The following is a 25,594-nucleotide window of genomic DNA, read 5'->3' on the forward strand; positions in this document are numbered from 1 at the left end:
AAATACATTGTGTTTGTGTATTATCACCAGCAATGGTTCTCTGGCATTAGATTTGAATAATGTAACTTCTAGTATCCCATGTTATGTATATACTGTATTCTGAATTCCCATTTCTTTATATACATAGAGAAGATAAATTCAGCTTAATTTCCAATCTGCTGAACACAGTCATCATTTGGATTATTTGTGCATTCTGAGAATGATTCAAACTAAAAGCTGTGATGTTTTTATTGTGTCTGTGTGTATCTGTTTTTTTCACCATGTTTTAGGTATGACATGTATCTGTGTGACTTTAACATTCTGTTATTTGTACCTCTTGCGTATGGACTTGTGGTCTGGAATATGACCAATACGATGAATATGAGTTGAGTAAAGCACACTGTGATGATTCATTTGGTTGGCCTTCTGATACAATCAATGAAGAACTTCTGTTTATAACAGAGTAAAACAATACTGATGGAGTTTTAATCAAGCTCACTATTGTGTTGCTAGACAGCTATGTATCCTATTTGATATGATCCTTCCCTCTTTTATTAAATAATATAGAGACAAATGAAAAGAAAAGAAATACAAGTCAGAGTAAATTTCTCTTTCTAATTCAAACAATGTCTGACTGACACAGAGTGTAACTCTAAACCCGGAAACTTTGAGAATAAACCAAGAAACAAAGACTCCACTGTGGCTGGAGTCAGATCCAAGTGTTCATCATACATGGCTCCAACTAACACTGCAGTTCTTGCAGTTTGTTACATGTATCTTGTAAAATTAAACTCTTTAAAAATGTTGATCTTGTGTATCAACACACGTGCTATTAAAAACTAAATCTTGTGGTTATAGCAGCAGTTAACATTAGGGCTGTGTCTGGAGCAGCTGTGTGCAGTGTCTCCACTATCAGTGTCTAGAATAAATCATATGTTCTGTCCTTCTTATTGTCCCTCCCTCTTTGTCCTTTTTATAGTTTCATCTTGTATCACCACATATAAGAAAACTCCTCCACCAGTGCCGCCCAGAACCTCCACCTGCTCAACAGCCTCAAAGCCCTACATCTCCATCACAGCACAGAGCAGTACAGAGTCTGCACAGGTACTGCACAGAGAAAGAAGATGCTCCTCATGCAGTTACAGAACATAAGATCAATGTGGAGAATAATTTATGGGTCAGGGTTAAACTACACTGATGGCTTGTTCACTCACAGCACATGCAGTATAGTGGTTGTGGAGTTAGCCTTCTTATTCCACATTGTTTGGACAAATATGAAGAACACCACTTAATCAATACAGCTGTCTACAAAGGCCATGTAATTGCTCCATTGCCCTTATGTTATACATGTGTAACTGCAACCTGAAGCATAGTTAAATGCTCAAGTCCATTTTCTTTTTGTGAATAAATTAACACGTTTTCCACTGGTATTGAACTTTCACGTCCCAACTGTTTTATTTACTTTATTTACACTGTGAGCATGTTGTGATAGGTGGGGAGGCAAATGCTAAAAGATGACAGCGAAGCAGATACTAACAGACAAAACAAATTAATACATGGATGAATGAATGAATGAATAAATACAATTTGCACACAAAATGACCTTCCTTCTACTTCTTATATCATCTCAACTGTGTTTGTTTTATCCCAGCTATGATGCATGTCAACACAACAACATGGTCATATCAGCTACTGAAAAAAGTTATCAATTGTCTTTACATCATTTGATTACTTATCAATGACACTTTGAGATATTAATGCTCATATTAACACCAGTTGTTACAGCATTTTTTTTTTCCTGAAACCAATCAGGATGCATACATGGAAGAGGAGGGACCCAGAGGTGACATGACCATCCAATCAGGGCTCAGTAACTCAACAGAAAGCATAGACAGCATGAAGGCGTTGACAGCAGCCATAGAGGCTGCCAATGCACAGGTTAGTCCATTTGAATTTGTGCAGTAAACATTCAGTGTTTTGTAAGTTTGTGATTTCATCCAAAAATGTCAATGTTTTATATGTAATTTATCAATCATTATGCAAAGATGGAATGCAACCATTTGTGTTTTGCCAAATACTATGTTCACTAATACATACACACATTCACACAGACTGTGCATTCCACTACACTATACATTACCTGTTTGCTGCACTATTTCCTCTGCAGGTCCATGGACCAGCCAGTCAGCATGTCAGTAACAGCACCATGACAGTCAGTGTCCCCATCCCCTCAATCCTGAGCAGGGGTCTGGTTGTTGATGACCACCGGGACGAATACAGGAAAGAAGCACTCAGGAAGGGCAAATGTCTCTCCATAGGCATCCAGGTATTTATCAGGCTACACTAGGTCGATACTGTATATTTGTATCATTTTTATTTCCAGATTGCTAATACACTCTAAAGTCAAGAATCACTTGGATCTCTGCAGAATTTAATGAAAAGAGTAATAATTGGTGTAGTTCTTCTTACCATATGTACCTGCAATGTTTGAATAATGAAAGTTATTCCAACACCTTGGTATACAAAAAGATTGGCACTTGAAGATTTATTCTTGACATTTATAATACTAGCTTTCAAAATAGTTAAATATCAAATGTTATGTTTTGATCTGTTTGACTTGTCATGATAACCCCTGTGTGTGTTGCATTTGGGGTTGTCCTGCAGGTGGATGGACCAGAAGAGGTTCCGGATCCAGAGGACCCATCTAAGTTCACTTCTGTAGGGGTGCAAGTGGAGGATGACAGAGGGTAAGGCACTCACATGATCTATTCTTTATTCAATCAGTATATAAATTACCATCTGGTATACAGGTGCACATATGGCTTCAGAATCAAGGGAAGCACATTTGTCCATGAATATAGACATAAAGGGCCTGATTTACTAAGATCCCAAATAGTGGGTACTAAATTGCGTGCACGGTGCAATAGATTGTGCGTGCCGTTTGCGTGCGTTTTGCGGGTGATCTACTAGAATAACTGTGTAAATGAAAACAGGTGCAACAGGTGCAGACAGCAGTATTTAAATGAGGGTTTTGTGTCTTTATGGAGAGTTTGAACGAGCAGAAAGCTGCAAGAACAAAATGAAATGTGATCAGGTTCTAGTGGAAGAGGTTAACTAATATATTGAGTTATAACAAAAACACATATTACCAGAAAAACCCACATATGGGAGAGTATTAGTGATGAAGTCAATGCTGTTATTAAAACCACAAATATTCCACTCAAAGATATTAACACAGGTGTAAAAACTCTGTCCTGTGTGTATTCTGTCATTGTGCCTCCGTCTCCTCCTCTCTACAGTAACAGCTGGTTAATACCTGTCCTTCAAAGGTATTATTTATAGACACAGTTAGCATCAGAAATAATACCTTCAGGTTTGGTGAATCACAATGCGCGTGCTAAATAACATATTTACATTTTCTCCTCCCTGTATTTTACACACTGGGGTTAAAACGTCTCATATTACATATTCATTATGACAAACGTACTAAATGGACAGAGTGTATTATCTTGCACAGTTGAAAGATTCAAACCTCAGTGCGCTGTGTTAGTAGATCAGCTTGCACATTTTTTGCGGGTGATGTCAAGTTTGCACACGTTTCTACACACGCAAACCTTTAGTAAATCAGGCCCTATGTGTACTCCACATACCTAATGAGAGATAATGTGTATTTTGCAAAAACGATGAAATGTATACTTTGTAGCACTCACTAGCTATCAATTCTCACATCAAAATCCTACATCATACACAGAGACGTTTTATAATTACTGATAATATTTAACTGAAATCTTCAAGACCCTACATTACATTCATTTAAAGACACTTTTATTCACAACATGTGGATAGGAGGAGCTGGGGAACAAAACACCAGCCCCTGTGATGACTGGCTGACCCTCTCTGCCACCATGAGTCAACTGACAGCTTTAACATTCCATGAACACACAAACATTTAGTCAAAGGAGAGCTACAGTAGGTGTAGGTGTTGCAGGCAGTGCACAAGCACCACAAGCTCCACCAGTCATACATAAAGTGTTTAGGGTAAGAATGGTTGAGTTTGAGTCTTCCAGGTAAAGGGGAAGAAACAGGATTTGTACACAGCCTGAGATTAGCAGTAAATGCTGCCTGAACAGACGATCAGTAACACAATTCAGTTTTGAGCAATCTTAATGATTCACTCTAACTTCAACTGTGAAACTGTAAGCCTTATGATTAGTCAAATCAGTGCTGTTAATCACGTTAAATTTAACAGTTAAATTTAACATATTTTGTTCTGTTCCCAATTCTATGAAATGTCATTGCATAGCACATTTATAAGCTTTTTTAGCATTTGTTTTGTAATTGTAACTTATTAGTCAGTTGTCATTGAAGTCATTTTACATGCGGTGTTCTCCTTCAGACTTTGATTTAAGCAGAGCTGGAGTCTAGCTGAGTCACTTCCTGCTGTCGTGTAATTATTTCTTTCTCTGGTCACAAACAAACACCCACACACTCATCTGTCAAGGTTATCCTCTGCTAGAAAGTCTAATAACTGTTTCACTGACGTCTAGTCTCAGTGCAATTTTGCCTTCAGATCCCTCTCAGTTCAAGATTCTCTACAAATCATTTTAGGAATGTAATGAAACAGATTATTATAAAAAGTACAAACATATATAGTAATATTTACCTAAAACTCTGCCATCATTTCTGAAACCATGATTCTGTAGATAAATCTTCTTATCCTTTTCATAACACAAAATACGTAAAATCATTCATTCATCCATCCACCAGACACTGACTGCTTCAAATAACTCTGCATCCTCTCCGCACTCTTGGCCTACATCGTCCTTCAGCTCTCTGCTCACCAGCTTCATACTGCCAACTGTCTCTGAAATAACTGGTCTCATTCATAAATCCAAGCCATCAACCTGCCAGTTAGACCCCCTACCTACCCACCTGGTAAAAATCTGCCTACTTGCCCTGTCCGCGTTAATAACTGACATCATTCATTCCTCACTGACTTCTGGTGTTGTCCCATCATCACTAAAGACTGCTGCAATAACACCAACACTAAAGAAACCTGGCACTGATCCGAATGATTTGAACAACTTCCGACCCATCTCAAACCTGCCATTTCTCTCCAAAATACTAGAAAGAACTGTTGCAGCCCAGCTCCACACCCACCTGTCTGACAATAATCTCTATGAACAATTTCAGTCTGGCTTCCGTCCCCTTCACAGCACCGAGACAGCACTAGTGAAAATCACCAATGACCTCCTGATGGCATCTGACTCTGGACTTCTCTCCATTCTGGTTCTCCTCGACCTGATCGCAGCTTTCGACACTGTTTCTCATGAAATCCTGCTGGAAAGGTTATCCTCCATTGGAATCACTGACATCCCTCTGGCTTGGTTCTGATCATATCTCTCTGGCTGCACACAGTTTGTTCAATTCAAGAACCTGAGATCCGGCCCCTCCCCAGTCTCTAGTGGTGTTCCCCAGGGCTCTGTCCTTGGCCCCCTCCTGTTCATTATTTATCTTCTGCCTCTTGGTCATATTCTCAGGAAATTTGACATTCAATTCCACTGTTACGCAGATGATACCCAACTCTATCTTTCCACTAAGCCTTCTTCCAGTCTGCCACCCATCGCCCTATCGGATTGCTTACTGGAAATTAATTCATGGCTCTCACTCAACTTTCTTAAACTCAACGGCAAAAAAACTGAGGTTCTCCTCATTGGTACCAGATCAACCTTAGCAACACTCAACACTTTCTCCATGTCCATCGAAAATTCCACTGTTCCTACATCCCCTCAGGTAAAGAGCCTGGGTGTTATCCTGGACAGCACATTATCTTTCGAAACCCACATCAATAACATTACTCGGACTGCATACTTCCATCTACGTAACATCAACCGTCTCCGTCCCTCACTTTCACCAACCTGCACCGCTATCCTGGTAAACACCCTGATCACATCCCGTCTGGACTACTGTAACTCTCTCCTGACATGAATGACATGACACTCACAATTAAAAGGTTGAGGCAAACAATAGTCTCCTGCAGCATAGTCCACTTTTTCCATCCAACTAGCAATCCATCCAACCCGTGGCCCGCCTCCTCCTAATTAGGCAAAATCATTTCATCAAGTTACCTATCCTGACGTCATCTGACCTGCATTACTTCCCTGAGTCATAATTACTAATAATGACCTAATTACAGCTGCTAGATGGTGTAAACATAACTATAGTTTGTTTTGCTGTTGTTCTTCTTGGGAGGATGGGCTGGAGTGGAGCCTCTCAGTCAAGTGTGATGCATGGTTCTTACACTTTTTACACTCCCAGTCTATTTTTGCCAAAGTAGCTCATGTCTGTGACATGTAAAATTAATTTGTGAATATATATATATATACATATTGACTATATTTATTGAAAATGACAAAAATAATATTATTCATCATCAGTCATTTTCTGTTGGCTTCAGCTTACATAACTACATTTTCTTGTTAGTTTCTGTCACTATTGTCTGTGAAGCTTTTCCTTCTGCTAATATACACTATTCAGGAAATACCTTTTCAAAATGGAGATAGAGAGAGATAAGTCTTTATTGTCATTGCACAATTATACCAAGTACAATAGTACAACGAAATTGGACTACTGTCCCCTCCGGTGCAAACAAGCACAAGTTCAATCAATCATATATAAATTAAAATAAATACAAAAGTAGCAGAGCATAAAAGTGCAATAGAGATGAGTCATGTCAGATGTTTGCATTTAGTATTATTATTGCCCTGTTAAAAAACTGTCTCTCAGTCTGTTTGTGTGTGATTTTAAAGCCCTGAATCTCCTGCCAGAGGGCAGCAGCTCAAGCACATGGTGTCTTGGACTACATGGTGTGTGCAGTCTTTTAAAACCTGTAAAGCACAGCTACAAAGTATCTGTTACCACACCAATCATATAAGAAAATGTCTTGAAAATATGTTTTCAGTCTACTTTAAAAAAAAAAAAAAAAAAAAAAGTTGTACTGTTGTAAATAACTAACAATATTAGAAAGGTGTCTGCTGAAGAATAGACACTAAACTTGTGAATCACCACCAGTGAACACTTGAGATGTGACAAACCTGCAGGAATACGATACAGCGGATATGATATATAACAATATAATATGACTCATGACCAAAGGAAGTGATTTGAACAAAATTGGTACATCTTATTTTAAACCCATGTCCACATTCATTTAAGCACAGAAGAGCATACAATCATACAGAAACAGCAATGTATTTAGTATTTTACTTTACTTGAAGTTGTAGATTAATAATTGGGAATATGAGAGATATTGCTGCATGAGCACTGTAGACAGGGTTATTGATACAAAGTCATAACCCTGAGCGTGTCACACAATGCTTCACAAAAGACAAAACTTAGCAACAGATTGAAACAAGGACGATTAAGATTAAGGTAAAGGTAATTTCCTTTATTTGTATATGGCCAGAGGAATAGAGAGTTTATACAGTGTTGTCTATCTGACTGACAGATGAACACAGGGTTCAGCTGTGCTCCAGCTCACTGACAGCTCTGTTGCAGTTTCAATGTCTACTGAAAATGTTACTGGAAACACAGCAGAGTGTCTGTCTACAGCAAAGTCACTGATAATATCCATTAGACATTCTTTGTGTTTTACAATATGAATACCCAGCTTGTATTTAGATTTGAGAACAGATGATGAGGCTTAATATGACCTTTTTATTGCTTCAACTCATTCAAATTGTCAGTATAGCCGAGCTGCTCTTATTAGACTGTATTCTAGTTTCTTTCGTTTAAAAAAAAGTTATGATTTTACATATAATATGCAATTATATCATGTTTATATTGTTATATAGTATTTATCAGTCATGTCAAATTTTCATTCTGATTTCATTTTGAGACAAATGAAAAATGTTAATCAGAAAAACTGTGAATTTGGCTTCATTAAAACGCATTAGATCACAGTGTAGGAGGAGATCGAGGGGAGTTTAACAGTCTATTCTTCTTTCTCTTTATCTTTGCAGTGTGTAGTGACAGAAGGAAACAAATGAAATGTATCATTAAAATAATTTTATGTCTTTAAATATAATAATTGATATGCTTTCACAAGTGAATTTTAATGGTTCAGAGATGATGCTCTGGTAAAAAGTAATAAACCCATAAAGATAACAGAGCAGGGAGAAGAGACGTGTGAACTGCTGGTGAGATGCTGCTGCACGCACACACACACACACACACACACACACACACACACACACACACACACACACACACACACACACACACACACACACACACACACACACACACACACACACACACACACACACACACACACACACACACACACACACAGTATTTGTTCCTGTATGAAGAGGCCTAAGGAGTTAAAGGGACTAACTCCATCATGGGTTGATTCTACGGCTTGATTATATGAAATGCATCCTACAGTAAATTGACAAAATAATCTAAACTCCACCTTGGTCCACCTACTAGCTTTTTCGTGGCAATTTCAATCACATTTTCACTATCTTCAACAGAGTTTGGCTCAGTTGTACAGGAAACTGTTTATTTTTTTCACTGAGCAGTATAAGTATAATTTTTTCACAGTGGAAATTGTATGAAACAATCTTGTGCAAGTGATAATATCAGTGTTGTGGTAATCAGTTGTTATCACCATAATCACTGATGAGAAGTGTTGCTTGGGAGCAGAGATAGAGATATCTTGATGTGTCATATTTATGGTTTGTCTCCCTCTGGTGGTCAGGTATCGTCGGTTCCAGCGCTCCAACAGTGTGACAGCAGCTGTACAGGTAAGCTTTCACTACTTCTCATTTTCTTTTTCAGTGTTTTGTTTATTGATTTTTAAAATTGAAAACAAACACAACATATAACATCCCCCCATAATAGATAAGCAATAAAGATTTTTTTTTTTAAAGAGTTGAGTGTATCCACATAATTTAGAAATAAGTATTCCCAAAAATACTCCCAATTAACCATATAAGTACTAATATAAATACAATAAATACACATATGTACACCCATACCTACTCTTATATACACACATTTATACAGATATATACAAGTACACATACATTCAAATAGAATAAACTTCAAATCATTCCTTCAAATAATTACCAGGATGAAAAATAAACAATAACAAGTATTATTATTATAATAAAATAATAATGATCCTTTAAAAAAGTGGGCCTTCTTATTCTCTAATCCCAACTAAAGAAATGTTCTCTAGCTGTAATAACCGAATGAGGAAGAAGAATACATAATCTAATATGAAGAGAATACTCAGCTCAAATCTGTCTGTCTGTCCACTGTGAACGAAATATCTCAAAACCTTAAAACTGATTTTTAATTCAGGAGAAGGAACATGTGGTTAGTTTTTGGTGCATATTGTGCATTTCTCTTTCAATTTGTTGTTACATTGCATTACATAACATTTCTTAACATTCTTTAATATTTTATATTGGGGTTTTGCAGCCTTGACAGGACTGTGAACTTTCTCTCTATATATCTCTTTCTATAAATATTCTTAACCATTGTGCAGGTCATTTCATATTATTTATGTTTTGGTTGGATGAAGGTGTTTGATGGGTAAATGAAAGTCCTTGACATGCTCAGAGATGAATTTTTGTTTTCTAAACAGACATTTCATGTTTCCCTCATGAACGATTTTCTTATAAAATTCATTTAAATAGCATTTATCTCTCCACTGAACCCAGAGACACAGTTTCCTGGAAAAGCTATTAGACTGTTTTTTTGGGGTTGCGGTCAGTAGAGGTCCAAAATTTACAATATTGATTCAAAATGGACCGGTGATAAACCTGCCCAAACCTGATATACATAAATACAGAAAAAGAAGACTTGATTCAAAAGGAAGTCAAAGGAAAGTAGATTAGGGAAAAAAATTTATTGGGGATTTCTATAATATGTCAAAGCTAGCACCAAGATTATTGGCTTTTAAACATTGAAAAGTCATGCAGTCATTGGGAGTTATTGTTACTTGATAGAATAGATATCCATGTTGCTGGGCCAATTACCAGCATCTGCGTCTTTTCAGAACTTAGAAGCAGGAAGTTAAGTGACATCCGATTTTCCACAGCAGTCAGGCAAAATACAGCTGAGTATCATCAGTGCAACAGTGGAAATGAATCCGGGAACAGAGCTGTGAGATGCACCTTGGGTCTTCTTGGTCAGAATATACTTTGTCACACTAAGTATATTCACACCCAGAAACTTGATCAGAGTCCACTTGGAATACCTGGGTATTCATTCCATTGTTACATGGACCAGAGAACCAAGACAATACAATCTAACTTTCCTTGATCCGATTACACTTAGTAGAATACGATAATTTGGAAAGGAACCTGTGAATAACATTAGTGGCCAGATCACCTTAATTCATCATCACCGCTCAAAAACCATCCATTCATTCAGTCACTGATTAAAATGTTTTAATTGTCCCATCCAGGCAGATCTGGACATACCGGACATGCTGGACACTCCTCTGAACTCTCCAGACACTGACATTGAAGTCCTGTCATCTGGTGCCCTCTCTCGACAATACTCCCGCGATGCCGCTACCTCCACTGTCAGCATCCAGGGCTCAGGGAACCACTACCACGCCTGTGCCTCTGATGAATATGAGGATGTGGGCTTTGACCCTTCCATCCTCCCCCCTCCAGACCCTTGGATAGACAGCGTCACTGATGACTCACTTGATGTTAACTTCAACAGCTCGGCTATTCTGGAGGTATGTGGGAGCTAAATCTGTGGTGTACAGAGATAAGACAAGATAACAACTGCAGTCATGCCAGAATGATTGCTCTCACTCAATAATTCATTTTCCTGATATTAATCCATTGTTATTTAACCTAAACACTAGATCTTTCACTATAAAGGTTTTTGAGGAAGAACTGCTAGTTTTTTATCATAAAACATATGGGAAACGTTTTACAACACGCAGCAAACAGGAAAGAGGAGGAATTGGAATCAGAAATAGAGGTCTGTCTCCAGTGGCGGAGTGGCCGTCGGGACCATCGGGAGTTTTCCCGGTCGGCCGGTCGGCCACCAAGGTCAGGTGGACCAGCCCACATTTAATGTGAGCGGCCGCGAGACGTGTGTAAGCCGGCCCTATGCGTTATACATCATTATTCTACTTCAAGGCTCTACCCTTTGGAAAATCTCCAAGGCTATACTATTTAATAAAGGAAACGTCCAACCAACATTTATACCACTTGCTTACTCTCTGTATCTCATTCATGGTTACCCTGCACACTCTGATCTCTCCCATCAATCTGCAGCGTTACAAAGCTTTCATGGTCATAAATAATAAAAAAAACCAAACTGCAGTTTCATTTCTTTGCTTGTTCTTGAATTAACGTAGAATGGAGCAAAGACTCCTGGGATTGCAGGTCAAGTCTATTTTCGGAAATGTAGGGGGATATAATGAGCGGCCCCACGTCTAATGGCATCACCCTAAAGATACATCAGACAGACAGAGAAAGTGAGAGTGGGAGAAACGTGGTGGGCTCGGCCGGTCAGAATTCTCCCGGTGGCTTTTAGTGCCCCACTCCGCCCCTGTCTGTCTCTCATAATTGCTTGTCTCAGATAAAGGTCTGGTTCCCTCTTCTGTAGAGGTAAATAGAGGCTAAAGTTAATTATTATCTCCATATATTCCATTACATGTATCTGTGTTAATTATGTTCTCTTTCTGCTGCAAAGTGACCAAATATTGCTCAATTAAGCACCACAGAGTTTTAGCCCAAACACACATGTTGCTGTGCACTCTCTTGTTAATCCAACCACTCCATACATTGGATTCCATGAACGTTTGAGGGCTGTTACATTTCATGTACAGTAGCAGTCGAAAGTTTGGACACATCTTCCCATTCCCTTGAATGAGAAAGTGTGTGAAATTGTGGACACATCCATCACCCCCAGCTCTACTTTGTGTTTACAACAAAGTAGTAAATGTTAGCATGCTAACATGCTTAATTAAGATGGTGACCTTACACCAGCTAAACATCAGCATGTTGGCATTGTCACTGTGAGCATGTTAGTATGCTGATGTTAGCATTAACCTTGAAGCACCGCTGTGCACAAGTAGCCTCACAGAGCCTAGCATGGCTATAGAATCATAGTCTTGTTTCCACATTGTTGGATTTGGTACATTAGGGGAAGTTAATGTACAGAATACCATATGAATTACTTTGTTTGAATGGCAGGTGGTGCAGAGGTCAGTGTGTCAGAGAGATGGACGCTGGTTTCTGAAACTGCTGCAGGCTGAGACAGACCGCATGGAGGGCTGGTGTCGACAGATGGAGATGGACCAGCGGGAGAATGACCTGCCTGAAGACAGTATGTCTTTAAGTATGGTTGTGGTTTAATTTTCACTTTTATATATTACTATGTAGGAAAAGTGTAATTTTATTCACATTCAAACTTGATATCTTATAGTAGTAGTTATATTAGTATATATTGTCTTAGGGTGTATGTCTGTGAGGTTTAAACACTTTTAAACTATACAGTATTTCACAGGAACAAAGCTAATATTAAGAGAAAAGTCCAAAAAAACATGGAAACATGGATGACTTTCTCTAAATCTTGTTTTGACATGAGACATATAATTATCGCTGTTTGCTTGAGATGATAAAAGGCTGATTTAGTAATCATTTTAATGTGGCTGGTGAAACTTTGACCTGAGCCAATTAAAACACCAATATTTCTAACTTGGTCCTTGTCTTTATAAACCTGAAACCAAGCTGAGCAATAACTTTCATTTTTTCCTCTTTGTTGCCAAATACAATGGTTTCTGTCTTGTCTTTATTTAATCGAAGGAAATGTAATTACATCCAGCTATTTACTTGCTCTAAGCATTGATAAAATGACTCTATAGGACCACTGTCACTTGTCTGCGTAACAGTGATAAGTAATATTGTCTTGTATGATTTGGCCAGCAGGGAGCATAGACAGAATTGAACCATGGGGGACTCCACATGTCTTGGTGATTTTGATCACCAATGGCAACATCTTGCCCTCAAGATATGATCTGAACTCAACTGAGAACTGCACCAGATAATCCCACAAACTTTTCCAATCTGTCAATCAATCAATCAATCTTTATTTATATAGCGCCAAATCACAACAAAAGTTATGTCAAGGCACTGTCAATAAAGATTTCATGGCCAACAGCATCAAATGCTGCAATGAGGTCAAGCAGCAGTTTTTAAACTGAGCTAGTGTTCAACAAATGTTATTAAGAACCTTAATCAGTGCTGTCTCAGTGCTATGAAATCTGTCCAAAAGGTCATTTTCATTTAAAATGTTGTTGAGTTGAATCAGAACTTTCTCAATATGTTTTCCAATAAGAGAAAGATCAGAGATATGTTAGTGATTATATGATATAAACTTGAACTCTTGTTGATAGGGACCACCTATCCCAAGTTGGGAACACTAACATGAACCATTAAGCAAAATATATTATTAACAGCTTATAAGATATTAAAGAGGAAAGGTTAGTTTTGAAATGAAATGATGCTGCCTTGACCTTTGTTGCCAGACAGTGGCTTCTTCTTCTACTACAAGTTCACCCATATGATCTCAACCATCAGAAAACTCAACTTCAGGAGCAGGGACATTTTATGGGACAGGAATTAAAGCCTAAATTATACAAATAAATGATCTGAGTACAGCAAAATGTTCCTGGGCTCCTATAAAAGCTAGTATGGTATATGTCCTCTGTCTCTTTCTAACCTATGTGTCTGTGTTTGTAGTTCTTGGGAAGATGAGGAGTGCGGTAGGCAGTGCTCAGCTTCTGATGTCCCAAAAGTTTCAACAATTCAGGGAATTGTGTGAGGAGAACCTGGTGAGTATGAAAACACTTTATTCACACTTCACACTGAACACATTTAGAACATGGCACTAACTTCTTCATTTTAAAGACTGGTTACATATTTCACATTCTGCATGCTCTAGAATTTGATTTCCAGACATATGCCTGTACTCTAATGACTCCTGATATCCTTTATGCACTTTTCAAGATATCAATTTTATTTAGTTCCTTTCTCCTCAGCTTTATGTGTCTTCTTTCCTTTCTTAATGGATTTGTAGCTACATAAGTTTCTGTTAAGTTAGTGTTTAGCTTGTTTGTTCTACAAATGCCATACTAAATGCACCTTTGTATCACCACTATTATTAATGCCTCACCAAAATCATTTTATTAACTTAAATCAGAAGGTGTAGCAGCCACCGTCCTTCTCTCACTAACTTAGATGTCATAATTTGATCTAGCTGCCAGGTTATACATATTTCCACCCAACCAGCAAGGGAGAGAGATGGGTTTTCCATGATGCTTGGTAATAAATTCTATAGTGTGCAGAATGATGGTGTTTGTTAGGAATACACGACATCTGAGAGACAACACATTGTTTTTTTCAGAAAGAGAATATTAACCCTGAATAAAACCATGCTTTAGCACTCACATGGTAGAAAGCCAGTAATATAGTGTAGTTAATATTTAAAACAATATATTAAATAGAACAAATATAATAATAGCATTGTGACCCTCTATATTTCTTAAATGTTTTAAATCGTTCACTGTGAGGAGCATAACCAAATCAATGAACAGTGTCTATGCCTCTGTGCTGGGGACAGCTGAGACCAGAGGCATTATTTTTTCGGGTTGTCCAGTTGTCTGTTCTTGTAAATACAATATCTCAGCCTTGAGGGAATTTATTCAAAATTGACTCAAACATCCACTTGGACTTAAGGATGAACTGGTCAAGGTCACTTTGACCTCACGTCTGTCCCAATGTCGTTAACATGATATCTCAGGAAAGCCTGGAGGGGATTTCATTATGTCTGGCACAAATGTCCACTTGGACTCAAGGAAGAAGTGATTAGAGTTTACTGATCATAGAACAAGGTCATTGTGAAAACATGGCCATAACTTAAGAATGTTCATAGATTCACACAAATGTCTAGTAGGATAAAATGATGAAGTGAAGACATTTTCTATCCAAAAGGTCAAAGGTCACACCACTATGACATTCTAGTGTTCTGCAGAGCCCTTCTCTGGGCCTTATTCAATGATTCACCATAACTGGAGAACAGAAGAGGAGATTGTGACCATATTTCACATTTGGTCACAGACTGAATCAGTGACACTAATCTTGGTGATTGTAAAAAATCTTCTTTGCTGCCAGTTGAAGATGTTTGTGAAACATCCACTATTTGACATTTGTAGCTTCTTTGCAGCAACATCCATATCTGAAGCATCATCTACTGTCATGGCAACATCTTTGTGTTTTATCAGAATCAAGCATGTGAACATCTACAAGAAAATACACTTAATAACTTTTATTCAATTCCTTCAAAGTGGAATATTATATGCATCTGGACAGACATTGTCTGTAAATTGCTACTTGACTGGTTGGCAGAGGCAAACAACTGCAAGGCGGTATTTCTAATTCTGAATACGCTACTATATGCATAGCACATATTTTGACCAAGTGAATGTAATAAATGATCAGAATAACATGATAAATGGTGCTAAAGCATGGTTTAGATCAATAATGGTTAGTAATGCCTGAACACAGCTCAAACTGCATGTAATGGTCCTCTCGGACTGTCTTATAACTCAAGAAGTAACTGATTTAATTCTGTAATTTGTTACATATTTTAAACATTTTGGCAGGACTTTATGTGATTTCCTTTCACTGAAAATAATAAAAACTGTTGCCCAAGAATATTAACCAAACCCTTCAAAATCAAAACTAAATTTCTGAATCCATCTGATATCAGAAGACTCATATCTTTTATCGTAGATATTTGAATCATGATTGTGAAGCATTTTGAGCTGGTCAGCAAAGACATTTGACCATGACCAAATGTTTAAATCTTTTGTTATTTCCCTATTTCTTCTCTTTCATCTTTAATAAAAATCTGTCGCCAACCATCTCCACCTGTCATAGAACCCCAACGCCCACCCTCGTCCTGCGGCCTCAGATCTGGCTGGTTTTTGGGATATGCTTCAGCTTTCAATTGAGAATATAAGCCTCAAGTTTGATGAGCTTCACCAGATCAGAGCCAACAACTGGAGACCCCTGGACCCCCCTGAGAGAAAGGTATGCACATATAAGCTTCTGTTATGCCACCAGGCTAGCTGCTGTTGTTTAACATTGTGCTACTTCTTTTGCTTTTTAGCTTTGTGGCATGATGAATGACATGAATGTCCCATTTGCAACAAAGGACTTTTATCTATGGTACTAAGGGATATTTCACTGTTCATCTGACATAATATGTCAGATGAGATATCTGAACCTGTAGTTTGAAGTTATTGTTGGAAGTATTGTAACAGTCTTGTCTTTCCCCCAACCCCCACAGAAATCACAAAATTGTACCACAACTGTGACCTTCAGAGAACTTAAACTAAAATGAGTCAGCACTAATTATCAGATAATTACTTATATAAAGTTCCCTATGAATAGAATGTAGAAAACAAAGTGTAATTCCTGTGACCATAACAACATGTGAAATATCCCTCATGAATGTAGAAAATCATAAGCTCTGCACAAAAGCATCATGTTGTCAGTCATCTTGTGGAACCAGATGTATTTGTTACTTTATGACTAGAGACAATTTGTGGAAAAAATGATCTTGGATTTAACCTGTAGCTAATGAAGCTCTGCACCCGGGTTATACTGACATTTAAAAGTTGGTTTATTGTTGTGCTTTAAGCCAGAACTACCACTATCTTAAATTAGTAAGTGGACCTTGAGTTGTTTTTTTTTTGTTATTGTTTGTAAAACTATGATTTTCAAACTGTAACACAGCTGTCTGGAGACCTACATACCTCTGAATGTTCAGCTGGTCTTGCCAGACTTCAAACCTTTTTTGTCATGCTTTGTGCAGAAATGAGTTAATTATCATTTTTAGTGTCATATCATTGTTGATGTCATGATCACTGCTGAATTCATATATTTGAAGCAACACACTGACAGGCTTAAAGTGGGCACTTCATTATATGTGCAGGACTACATTTTTCATATGGACTCAGTACTAATTGAGGCCTCTGGTTGTGAGGATGTCAGTCTGCGTGGTGATGTAAATCTGGGTCCAGTACAGTTGTTTGAATATTTCAAAGATGGTCATGCATGCATTAGAATCGATGTAAATGAAATTGGAGATTTGAAATTGAATATGCAGTCTTTAGCATACAATTAGAGGAATCTGGTCGTTTTTGGATGCTCTGGTTTCAGATTCACTAAGATTACAAAGTAAAGGCAATTCCCCTGGTTGTCCTTTATTGAGCTACTGTTACAGCATTGCATTCTTCTGACTCATGAAGTCATGTAAAAACTGTTCTTTAAGGCCCCAAACATGCTCCATGCAAGTATGCAAAGGTTCACACTTCAAGCTATGCAAGATTGATCATGCTGCTGCGTTCTGGAGTTTGTCACCTGAACATTCTTCACACAATGCAAGCTAGAGCTACAGTCCTAGTGTTGCATCTAGATTTGCTTCAAAACATGAACAGAAAAAGCTTGACCCCCTTTCATTTGGGTTCACTTCTGCTCAAAACAATCATGCTAAGCAGTTTGATGAAGCTCTAGATGAACCTTTTCACCTCTTCATTCAGACAGGAAGTCTCCATCCTGCCTCTGTGCACATTTCAAAGGTCACACATTGCATCTTCTGTGTTTTCTTTCTTTCTTTTTAAATGTCTTCCATGCAGCAAGAACATCAGTACACAATCCTCCACAGATGCCATGTTTAGTCACTACTGCTGTCATGGAAGCGCTCTGATTGCAGTAGCTTTATGATTGACCACCACTGTTTCTCCAGTGTCGTTACCATTTGCTCGGGACCTAAGAGAGCACACCACAAGGTCACATCATGTCAACTTCAAGTCATCCCTTGCACCTTGAAGCCCCTTCATAATTTAAGCGCTGTCACACTTGAGACTGTAGGATGATAAGTCTTCTCCTTGGTTGTTTGGAATGCGGGTGACGATGCTCAGACTCAGAGTGATGAAAATGGTCATTCCGAATGATAGTGACAGTGCCACCCCTAACGGATAAGTCTGGTGATATTCTATATTGTATTTAATGTATTTCTTGTAAAATTCCAGGTGCAGACCCCAACAATTAAATCACAATCATGTAAACAGCATATTCTATTTGGATATTCCTTATTAAGATATGTGAGACATGCTGATATTATTCAGGTTTTAGGATTCTTTGGACATTTATACAGAACATTTGGAACATAAGTCTCAACTGGGGGTTTTTCTGCAGTTTGTGACATACGGTTGTAAACAAATCAACTAGCCAACAGTTTGCAAGTCTGGGGTAGAGATGCATGACGGGCTGGTTGTGTAACACACCCCTGCACAGGTCAAATGACATATACTGAAACAGGAAGTCATACAGAGGAGAGGAATGAGAGAAGAGTGGAGAGCTGGGGACGAAGGGGATTATCCTGACACTCAGCAGTATAGTAAACATCATGGGACAACCTCAGTACTGGATGTGCCTATAACTATAAATGTAGAATATCAGTCATATCAATATCACTTAGAAATATCAGGCAGCAGCTCACTAATGTTTTTCATCTGGCTGGTTTACTTCACTGCCTGCAGAGATTCTTGTGATTCCTGTTCCCACTGCAGCAGAGGGAAACCCTGACAACTGCAATATTAATGGATTATTCATTTCCATCTGACATGCAAACAGCTTAGTAAGAATACTGTCTTTTTCAGAATAAGAGAAAACCAGAATATTTCTTGCCTGTAAACATAGTCAATGTTGCAAAATGAACAGGGCATAGTGATGGTTTGCATGGCATATAAACTGGTATGCTGGGCAAATTACATTTAGATTCAAACTGCACATATATGACTGTGGCTATGCCTAGGTACTATATACAGTTGACCTGAAATCTTCAATTGGAATGATTTCAGTCACTATAGCTTTTAACAGGAGCATGGAAAACATTGTTTTAAATCTTAGCTGTCACTGGCTGTGGTGGTTAGTGTGCCACTCAGTTTTCTGATGTGGTCTTCCTCTGCACAGTATCTATATGAAATGGATCCAGACCTTTCTGTATGTGTAAATCTTTGTCAGATCTCTTGAGCCTGGTCGGTTGCTCCCTCTCAGCAGTATCTGTTGTGGCTTTGCATCATTTTGAATGTTGACTGTGATGATTTCCTCATTTGCTCTCATTGTTTTCTTTTTTTCTTTCTTGTGCTTCTTTGTGTTAACAGTGAAGGCGCTTGCAAACAGCCACGCATCAGTCAGCATAACTGCAATGCCAACAACACCACAAGGCCTTGACCACTCTGGGCCTCCGTAGATCCATCATGTCTGTCTTTTCCATTCATCTGTCCATGCTTCCTTCTGCCCTTCCTTCCTTCTTCTGCCTGCAGTCGCTTTTCCATGTGTGGCTTTTTGTTTTATGTGTTGTAGTGTCAAGATTGATGGACAGGAGAGAGTGTGGATAATATTCCTTCACCACAAATACATTTTAAAGTATGGAGCACACTGTTTACACAGCAGTTTCACAAGGACTACATGAGAAAGACTTGCATGAAATAAAACTATAAATCACCAAAAGAAGAAGGAATTAGGAGCAATTATGTTATTAAGAATTATACCTTTTCTGTATGTATTACACATAAAGAAAAACTCTACAGCATTAATGGTGGAGGTTACACACACACACTCACACACACACACACACACACACACACACACACACACACACACACACACACACACACACACACACACACACACACACACACACACACACAAATACATGTTTGTCTTCTTCCTGAAATGTCCCCTCCCCCTCTCCCACCGTCCTCTCCCACCAGGAGAGGCGGCTCCCACCTCCAGTGCCAAAAAAGCCATCCAAGGGCCCTCACCACCACCCCCCTCTGGCTAGAGACCGCTCACTGGAGAGTTCAGAGAAGCAGCGGCAGGAGGCCAGGAAACGCCTGATGGCCGCCAAGAGGGCTGCATCTGTACGACAAAACTCAGCTACAGAGAGCGCCGACAGCATCGAGATCTACATCCCCGAGGCTCAGACAAGGCTATGAGGATATTAACAGGGACATACACAGGGTCGCCATGCAGTATACATAAACCAACATCATACACAAAAGTGCATGGTTGTCCACACCTAGCATTGAATTCCAAGACCCACAAGATCCTACAGAAATGTGCAGGCAGCAGAACATGACCTGTAAGATCTGTCCAAACCTCTAAGAATAAAACCAGACTTTACAGTGTACACCCATGACTCAGACTCATGCAGCATACGTGTAATGTTGCCTTTACATTACAACTTTGAGACCTCAGCTGTCACTTTTCATGAAGCTACAGCAGTTATGTTTCACTGGGTCTCTGTAGCATGTGTGCCTCAGGTGTCAAAAAGAGAAAAAAGAAAACACCTTCTAAATTAAGCTGAAGTAAAACTAATGATTTTGCTTCAGGCACCCTAAAGGCCCATTTTCCTGAGAGCTCTGAGGGTCTGCTGCATCCAACAGTGCCATGCTAGCAGATGTGGATGTATTGCTGTGAAATGTACCAGATATGTTGAAGGTCCCTTGAGGATACATTCTTACCACTTTGGTGAAACATGATGATGTGGCCAGACTGAACACCAAAGGGTTGAAAGAAACAGAGGGTGGGATGCTGACTGCAGTCTTAAATGTTTGGACAGATCACAAAGGACTTAGTTTGGCCTTAGTTACATGTTGAAGGTGTTGGATATCTGTGGGACTTTGTACCCACATATATTCATAACCCTGTGATGTCACATGCACACTGTCCACTGTCCACATTCACAAACACACACCAGTACCCACAGATATGAACACTGCAGACTGTTATATAAAAACAGTCTCTCTCTCTCTCTCTCTCTCTCTCTCTCTCTCTCTCTCTCTCTCTCTCTCTCTCTCTCTCTCTCTCTCTCTCTCTCTCTCTCTCTCTCTCTCTCTCTCTCTCTCCCTCTCTCTCACTGGTGAAGAGAATGCCATGATCACTGTTTCTCTTTCATCTTCCTCTCTGTCTCCACACTACATTAGTTCTTTATGGAACTTAGGAACTTCATGTAACGGTCAATTGGTATTTTCTTCCTGTATGGTGAACCCTCATAAAAACAGGGAAATATTTTTAAAGGAAAATTCTTTTTTTTACAAACTTAGTTGTGTTTTCATTCTCATCTCTTATTGACCATTTAAAGTCAACTGTATGAATATATCACAGGGACTCCGCAGGGCATCACAAACAAGAGCCATCAGACTGGTTTTAACCAAGTTTTCTAAATCATTTATTCAGACTCAAAACGGGGGATTTGTTTCAAAACCATGTCTCGTGTGGTTGCCCTGTCTGTATTTTAGCAATTCAGCTTGTGATGATCAAAACTACAAAAATAGAAATTAAGTTGTAAAGAAAAATAATTTTCTTTTAACCCTGCTTTTGTAACATAGAAAGCCATTAACTGAGTAATAAAGAGCTGATACTGTCAGAGGATAGTGTTGGGGGAGGGGGGGTTAATAATGTGAGGGAGTGAATTGATGTTGGTGTGTGTGTAATCACCCCCTTTGCACAGTTCATATGTTTCCTACCACTTTAGTTTAATCTCCATGTCCCCTACTCTTAGGACTTCAAGGTGATTTGGCTTTTACAGGGTACGTTTACTCTTAAGCAATATTCAGTGGAGATAGTGTTCAGATGAAACTGAAGAAAAATAGACTGAATGGAGTATGCAGTGTAGTATTCATCTTGTGGTTTCTCTTAAGTAGCTACTCTAGTTTTGCAATTAAGAAATTAAATTGATCTTTCTGATTTTTAAGATGTTTAAATATTTTCCCTTCTCTCTAATGTCTGCATTAGAAAGCCAGATGTTAAAACAAGCCATGCAAAGATTTAAACACTTTTAAAAATCTAATTTGAAACTGGAAGTAACACAAATATGATCTTCTTTGTGATGTTTAAAGATGAACAAAAGTCAGCTACAATTCTCCTTTTCTAGACAGCCATGAAACTATTTAGGACACCAAGGGCTATAAATCTGTCATTAGTACTAACTCAGTGGCTGTCAAACGGTGGTCCACGGGCCTCCAGTGGTCCTGGACCTTCAAAAGTCAAATAACAAATAGTTCATTGTTAGAAGTAAATGCTTCAGACTACAGATTGTCCCAATAAGACAACATATAAGCCTTCATTCATTGCTTTTTTCAGCCAATGAGACCATTTTAATCTATACTGTATCTTTGACCAGTTTCAAAATCTCACAGTCAATATGTATGAGGTGTGCTGGTATTATTATCTACTATATATAACCGTTTCTACATTATTATGATAGCTAAGCATCAGGAGGTTTCGAGGAGTTTCGAATACAATATTCAGCTCCAGATGTTGTTAAGAGGAAGTCTACTGACTGAGAGCCTGGTTACATCAAATGTTAGCAGGTTGACATTCCTTCATATGTCATCGTCATTAAAGATAATAGTACAGGTGTGCTGTCAATGTCACCAATGAAAAATGCCATAGACCTATGATGAGCTAAAAAGACAGCTACCCCCATTTTGAATTGAATGGGAAATCTTGCTGCCATAAATGCTTTTGTGACTTGGCTCTTGGTTAGATAGCTTTGCTGAATTGACATAACACCTATATGACTTATATGTTGATAATTAACCATTGCTAGTTTCTTTGTACTCATTTAGATTTCACTAATTGTCAAGAGAAATTTCTACATTTCCCACTTACGCAGAGCCCTTCTTTGCCTCTGCATTCTATTTGAATGTGAACTATTAGCTGAATTCTAAAAAATGTGGCGTGTTAATGTTTGGAACTTGAAAATATGTGGTTGTTAAATTCTAGCAAAGTCAGCAACTTTTTCCCTTTAGTTATATAGAATTCAACGTTTAACTTGAAAGCTGTGCCTGCTCTAAGAAAAGCGCACGCTATAATCAACCTGTTCTCATTATCTATTCGTAGTGCACAACTTTTCGTACGATATCATATGGATAGAGGATGTGAAAGGCCTGCTATAATTCACCATATATAATGTGAACAGTTTATGTATCAACAAATTCATGGTATTTAAAGATTTAGTTTAATGCGTCCATGTGTTTGTATGGCTCTGCGTATGTGGGAAAAACTACATTAGTCCAAAAGTCTCTGCACTGTTTAATTGTCTTTTCCATCATACTGTCTATAGCTGAAATGAAAATATGGCTGGTTGTGATTTTCTTCAACAAGATTCTGAAACAAGAACACAATGTAAAATCCTGATGTGTAATATGTGCTCACAAAATTTAAAGGTTAGTTGATTGTTTGATTTTTCAGAAGGAGAAATATGCTAAGCTTATCAAAGTAAAATTACTGGGGGAATTTTGTTGATTTAAATACATCTGCGTGCACAAGCAATACACACACATACAATTTCTATATATTACCTGAAAGTCTTTTAAATATGGAAAAGCTCAGTGGGAAGTGTTTTATGCTACAATTATTGAAGGTATTTTACTGAGTTGTTATCTTAGCTCTTTACAGGATGTGTCTGCTTTGGCCACCTTAGCCTCTCCTCACTGGAAATCAAATATCTAATCATACAGTGTTTTCATTTGGTGACAAAACACTGAAAAGAAAATAACAGAGTTTAAAACATTTGACTGATTCTGCATCTTGTGTAAAAAATGAACATCCTCTGCCTTATTCTCATTTCATACTGTCACATTAAAGGGGCACTCCACTGATGTTATAGAATCAGCTTATAGTCATAAGTATTACTCAGCCCATGAAAACCCTTGTATAATGGCTCTGAGGGAAGACTGAGAAAACGAGCCTGATGATGTCATGTAAATGTTATAAGGGGTACTGAAGTGGTAACAGAAAGTCTGAGGAACGAATTGGAATTGTGGAATTACTGTTGTACTGTATGTTGGTATTTACAAGGCACAGAGAGTCCAATGAGATGAATCAGTCAAATTGAGTTTCATTATGAAAAACATGACTGATAAAGTCAGGATATCTGCTACTTCAATTATAAAGTGAAATAGTAAAACTCTGGAGTGCTCCTTTGGTGCAAAAGAATAAAAAACAAAACAAAACACTTAAAAATCACACCGAGCTTATTTATTAAGTTTGGATACATGACTTTTGTTTGTGGAGACCATCTCCTACACTGAACACACCATGAGCATGACTGAATTTGGTCTCAGAGGTGAACCAACACCCAGTTAGTATGGATAAGAAGCTGCTGTCTCTTACTGTGATACTTTGAGGAACTTTTTATAAAGTGTCATAAGGAGAAATTCCCAGTCCATCTGGCTTTCAGGCGCCACAGCTGGACCAGGACCTGGTTTCAACAGTGACAAAGGAAACATCTTTAGAGCTGAGATGATTTTCTAATGGGCACTCCATGTTGTTTATCTGTAATAATGCCATTTATACTACTACTTATGCCAACATTTATCATGATGACTTCTTATAAACAGTAACTGCCATTCATTTTTCCAGAGCGGAAATCTGGAAATCAAAAGTGGAATTCACAGGATACTAGTCACTCATCTATGAGTATGATGATGTGTTATTGATGGAAGTATTCTGTATGTATTTTTCTTTTGTAAAGTTTGTGTGTGTGTGTGTGTGTGTGTGTGTGTGTGTGTGTGTGTGTGTGTGTGTGTGTGTGTGTGTGTGTGTGTGTGTGTGTGTGTGTGTGTGCGCGTGCGTGCATGTGTTAGGCAAGGGGTTGTAACTTTGTACTGGATCTGATTACCTCTGTGTTAAAATGACGATGACGGTGAGCCATATTTAATGTGAAATACCCTTCTTATCAAAGGACAGGGCCATACAAATGCTGAATGAATATGTTGCTGTTTTTTTTACCACTTACTTTTACTCTTTACTGTTCCAGTAGCAAGCTTACTGTGTGTGTGTGTTTGGGAGGTGCAGTCAAGCAGGAACAACATGAAGGGAGTGTGAACCGGATGAAAGAGGAGATGTGCTGTGTTCTATTGTAAGCTCTGGAAGCTGAAAAAATGAAAACCTTAATGACTTTTTAGTACATTAGAATAGAACCACTTGCTTCCTAGTTGGAAATGCAAAATGAATAGCTGAACTTCAGCAGTGGAACTTCTGGTGTCAAATGTGAACATAAAAACAAAAAGGTGGTAGATCCTAAACTGTGGAAGATCAGGGCTGCTGATGCTGAAATCAAATCAAATCAAATCAAATCAAATCAAATCAAATCAAATCAAATCAAATCAAATCGAAATGAAATGAAATGAAATGAAATTGAAAATGCCTCATTACTGCCTATATTTAAATGGAGATTTACAAATATATGTCAATGTATCCCAAAGGTTAACTTGGTTATAATGAAATGAAATGTGAAATGGTCTACCTTTTTTAAATAATATAAAATTATTAATCAAGGAAAATACATGCAAAAAACAAGCAGAGCAATGCAGTGGAAAAAGAGATTAAATAGTAGGTTCATTTCAAGAACAAAGTGTTTTGCTTTTTCTTGCAAATATAATAATTTGTGACATTTTAATATAAGCTAAAACTATCCTGCACCT

General features: G+C 38.2%; 1 protein-coding gene across 1 annotated transcript in view; it reads left to right on the forward strand.

Moving 5' to 3' along the window:
• LOC133990717 (disks large-associated protein 1-like) overlaps positions 1-20,095 on the forward strand; it is a 72,412-nt gene extending 52,317 nt beyond the window's left edge. The window contains exons 5-14 of the mRNA XM_062429117.1: positions 959-1,083; positions 1,792-1,917; positions 2,147-2,305; positions 2,644-2,726; positions 8,744-8,789; positions 10,463-10,714; positions 12,219-12,351; positions 13,767-13,858; positions 15,966-16,118; positions 19,871-20,095. Of these exons, the coding sequence (XP_062285101.1) occupies positions 959-1,083; positions 1,792-1,917; positions 2,147-2,305; positions 2,644-2,726; positions 8,744-8,789; positions 10,463-10,714; positions 12,219-12,351; positions 13,767-13,858; positions 15,966-16,118; positions 19,871-20,095 (1,394 nt within the window). The remainder of the gene's footprint in view (positions 1-958; positions 1,084-1,791; positions 1,918-2,146; positions 2,306-2,643; positions 2,727-8,743; positions 8,790-10,462; positions 10,715-12,218; positions 12,352-13,766; positions 13,859-15,965; positions 16,119-19,870) is intronic.
• The last annotated feature ends 5,499 nt before the right edge of the window (positions 20,096-25,594 follow it).

Source organism: Scomber scombrus, chromosome 11 (assembly GCF_963691925.1).
Source record: "Scomber scombrus chromosome 11, fScoSco1.1, whole genome shotgun sequence".
Lineage (NCBI taxonomy): Eukaryota > Metazoa > Chordata > Actinopteri > Scombriformes > Scombridae > Scomber > Scomber scombrus.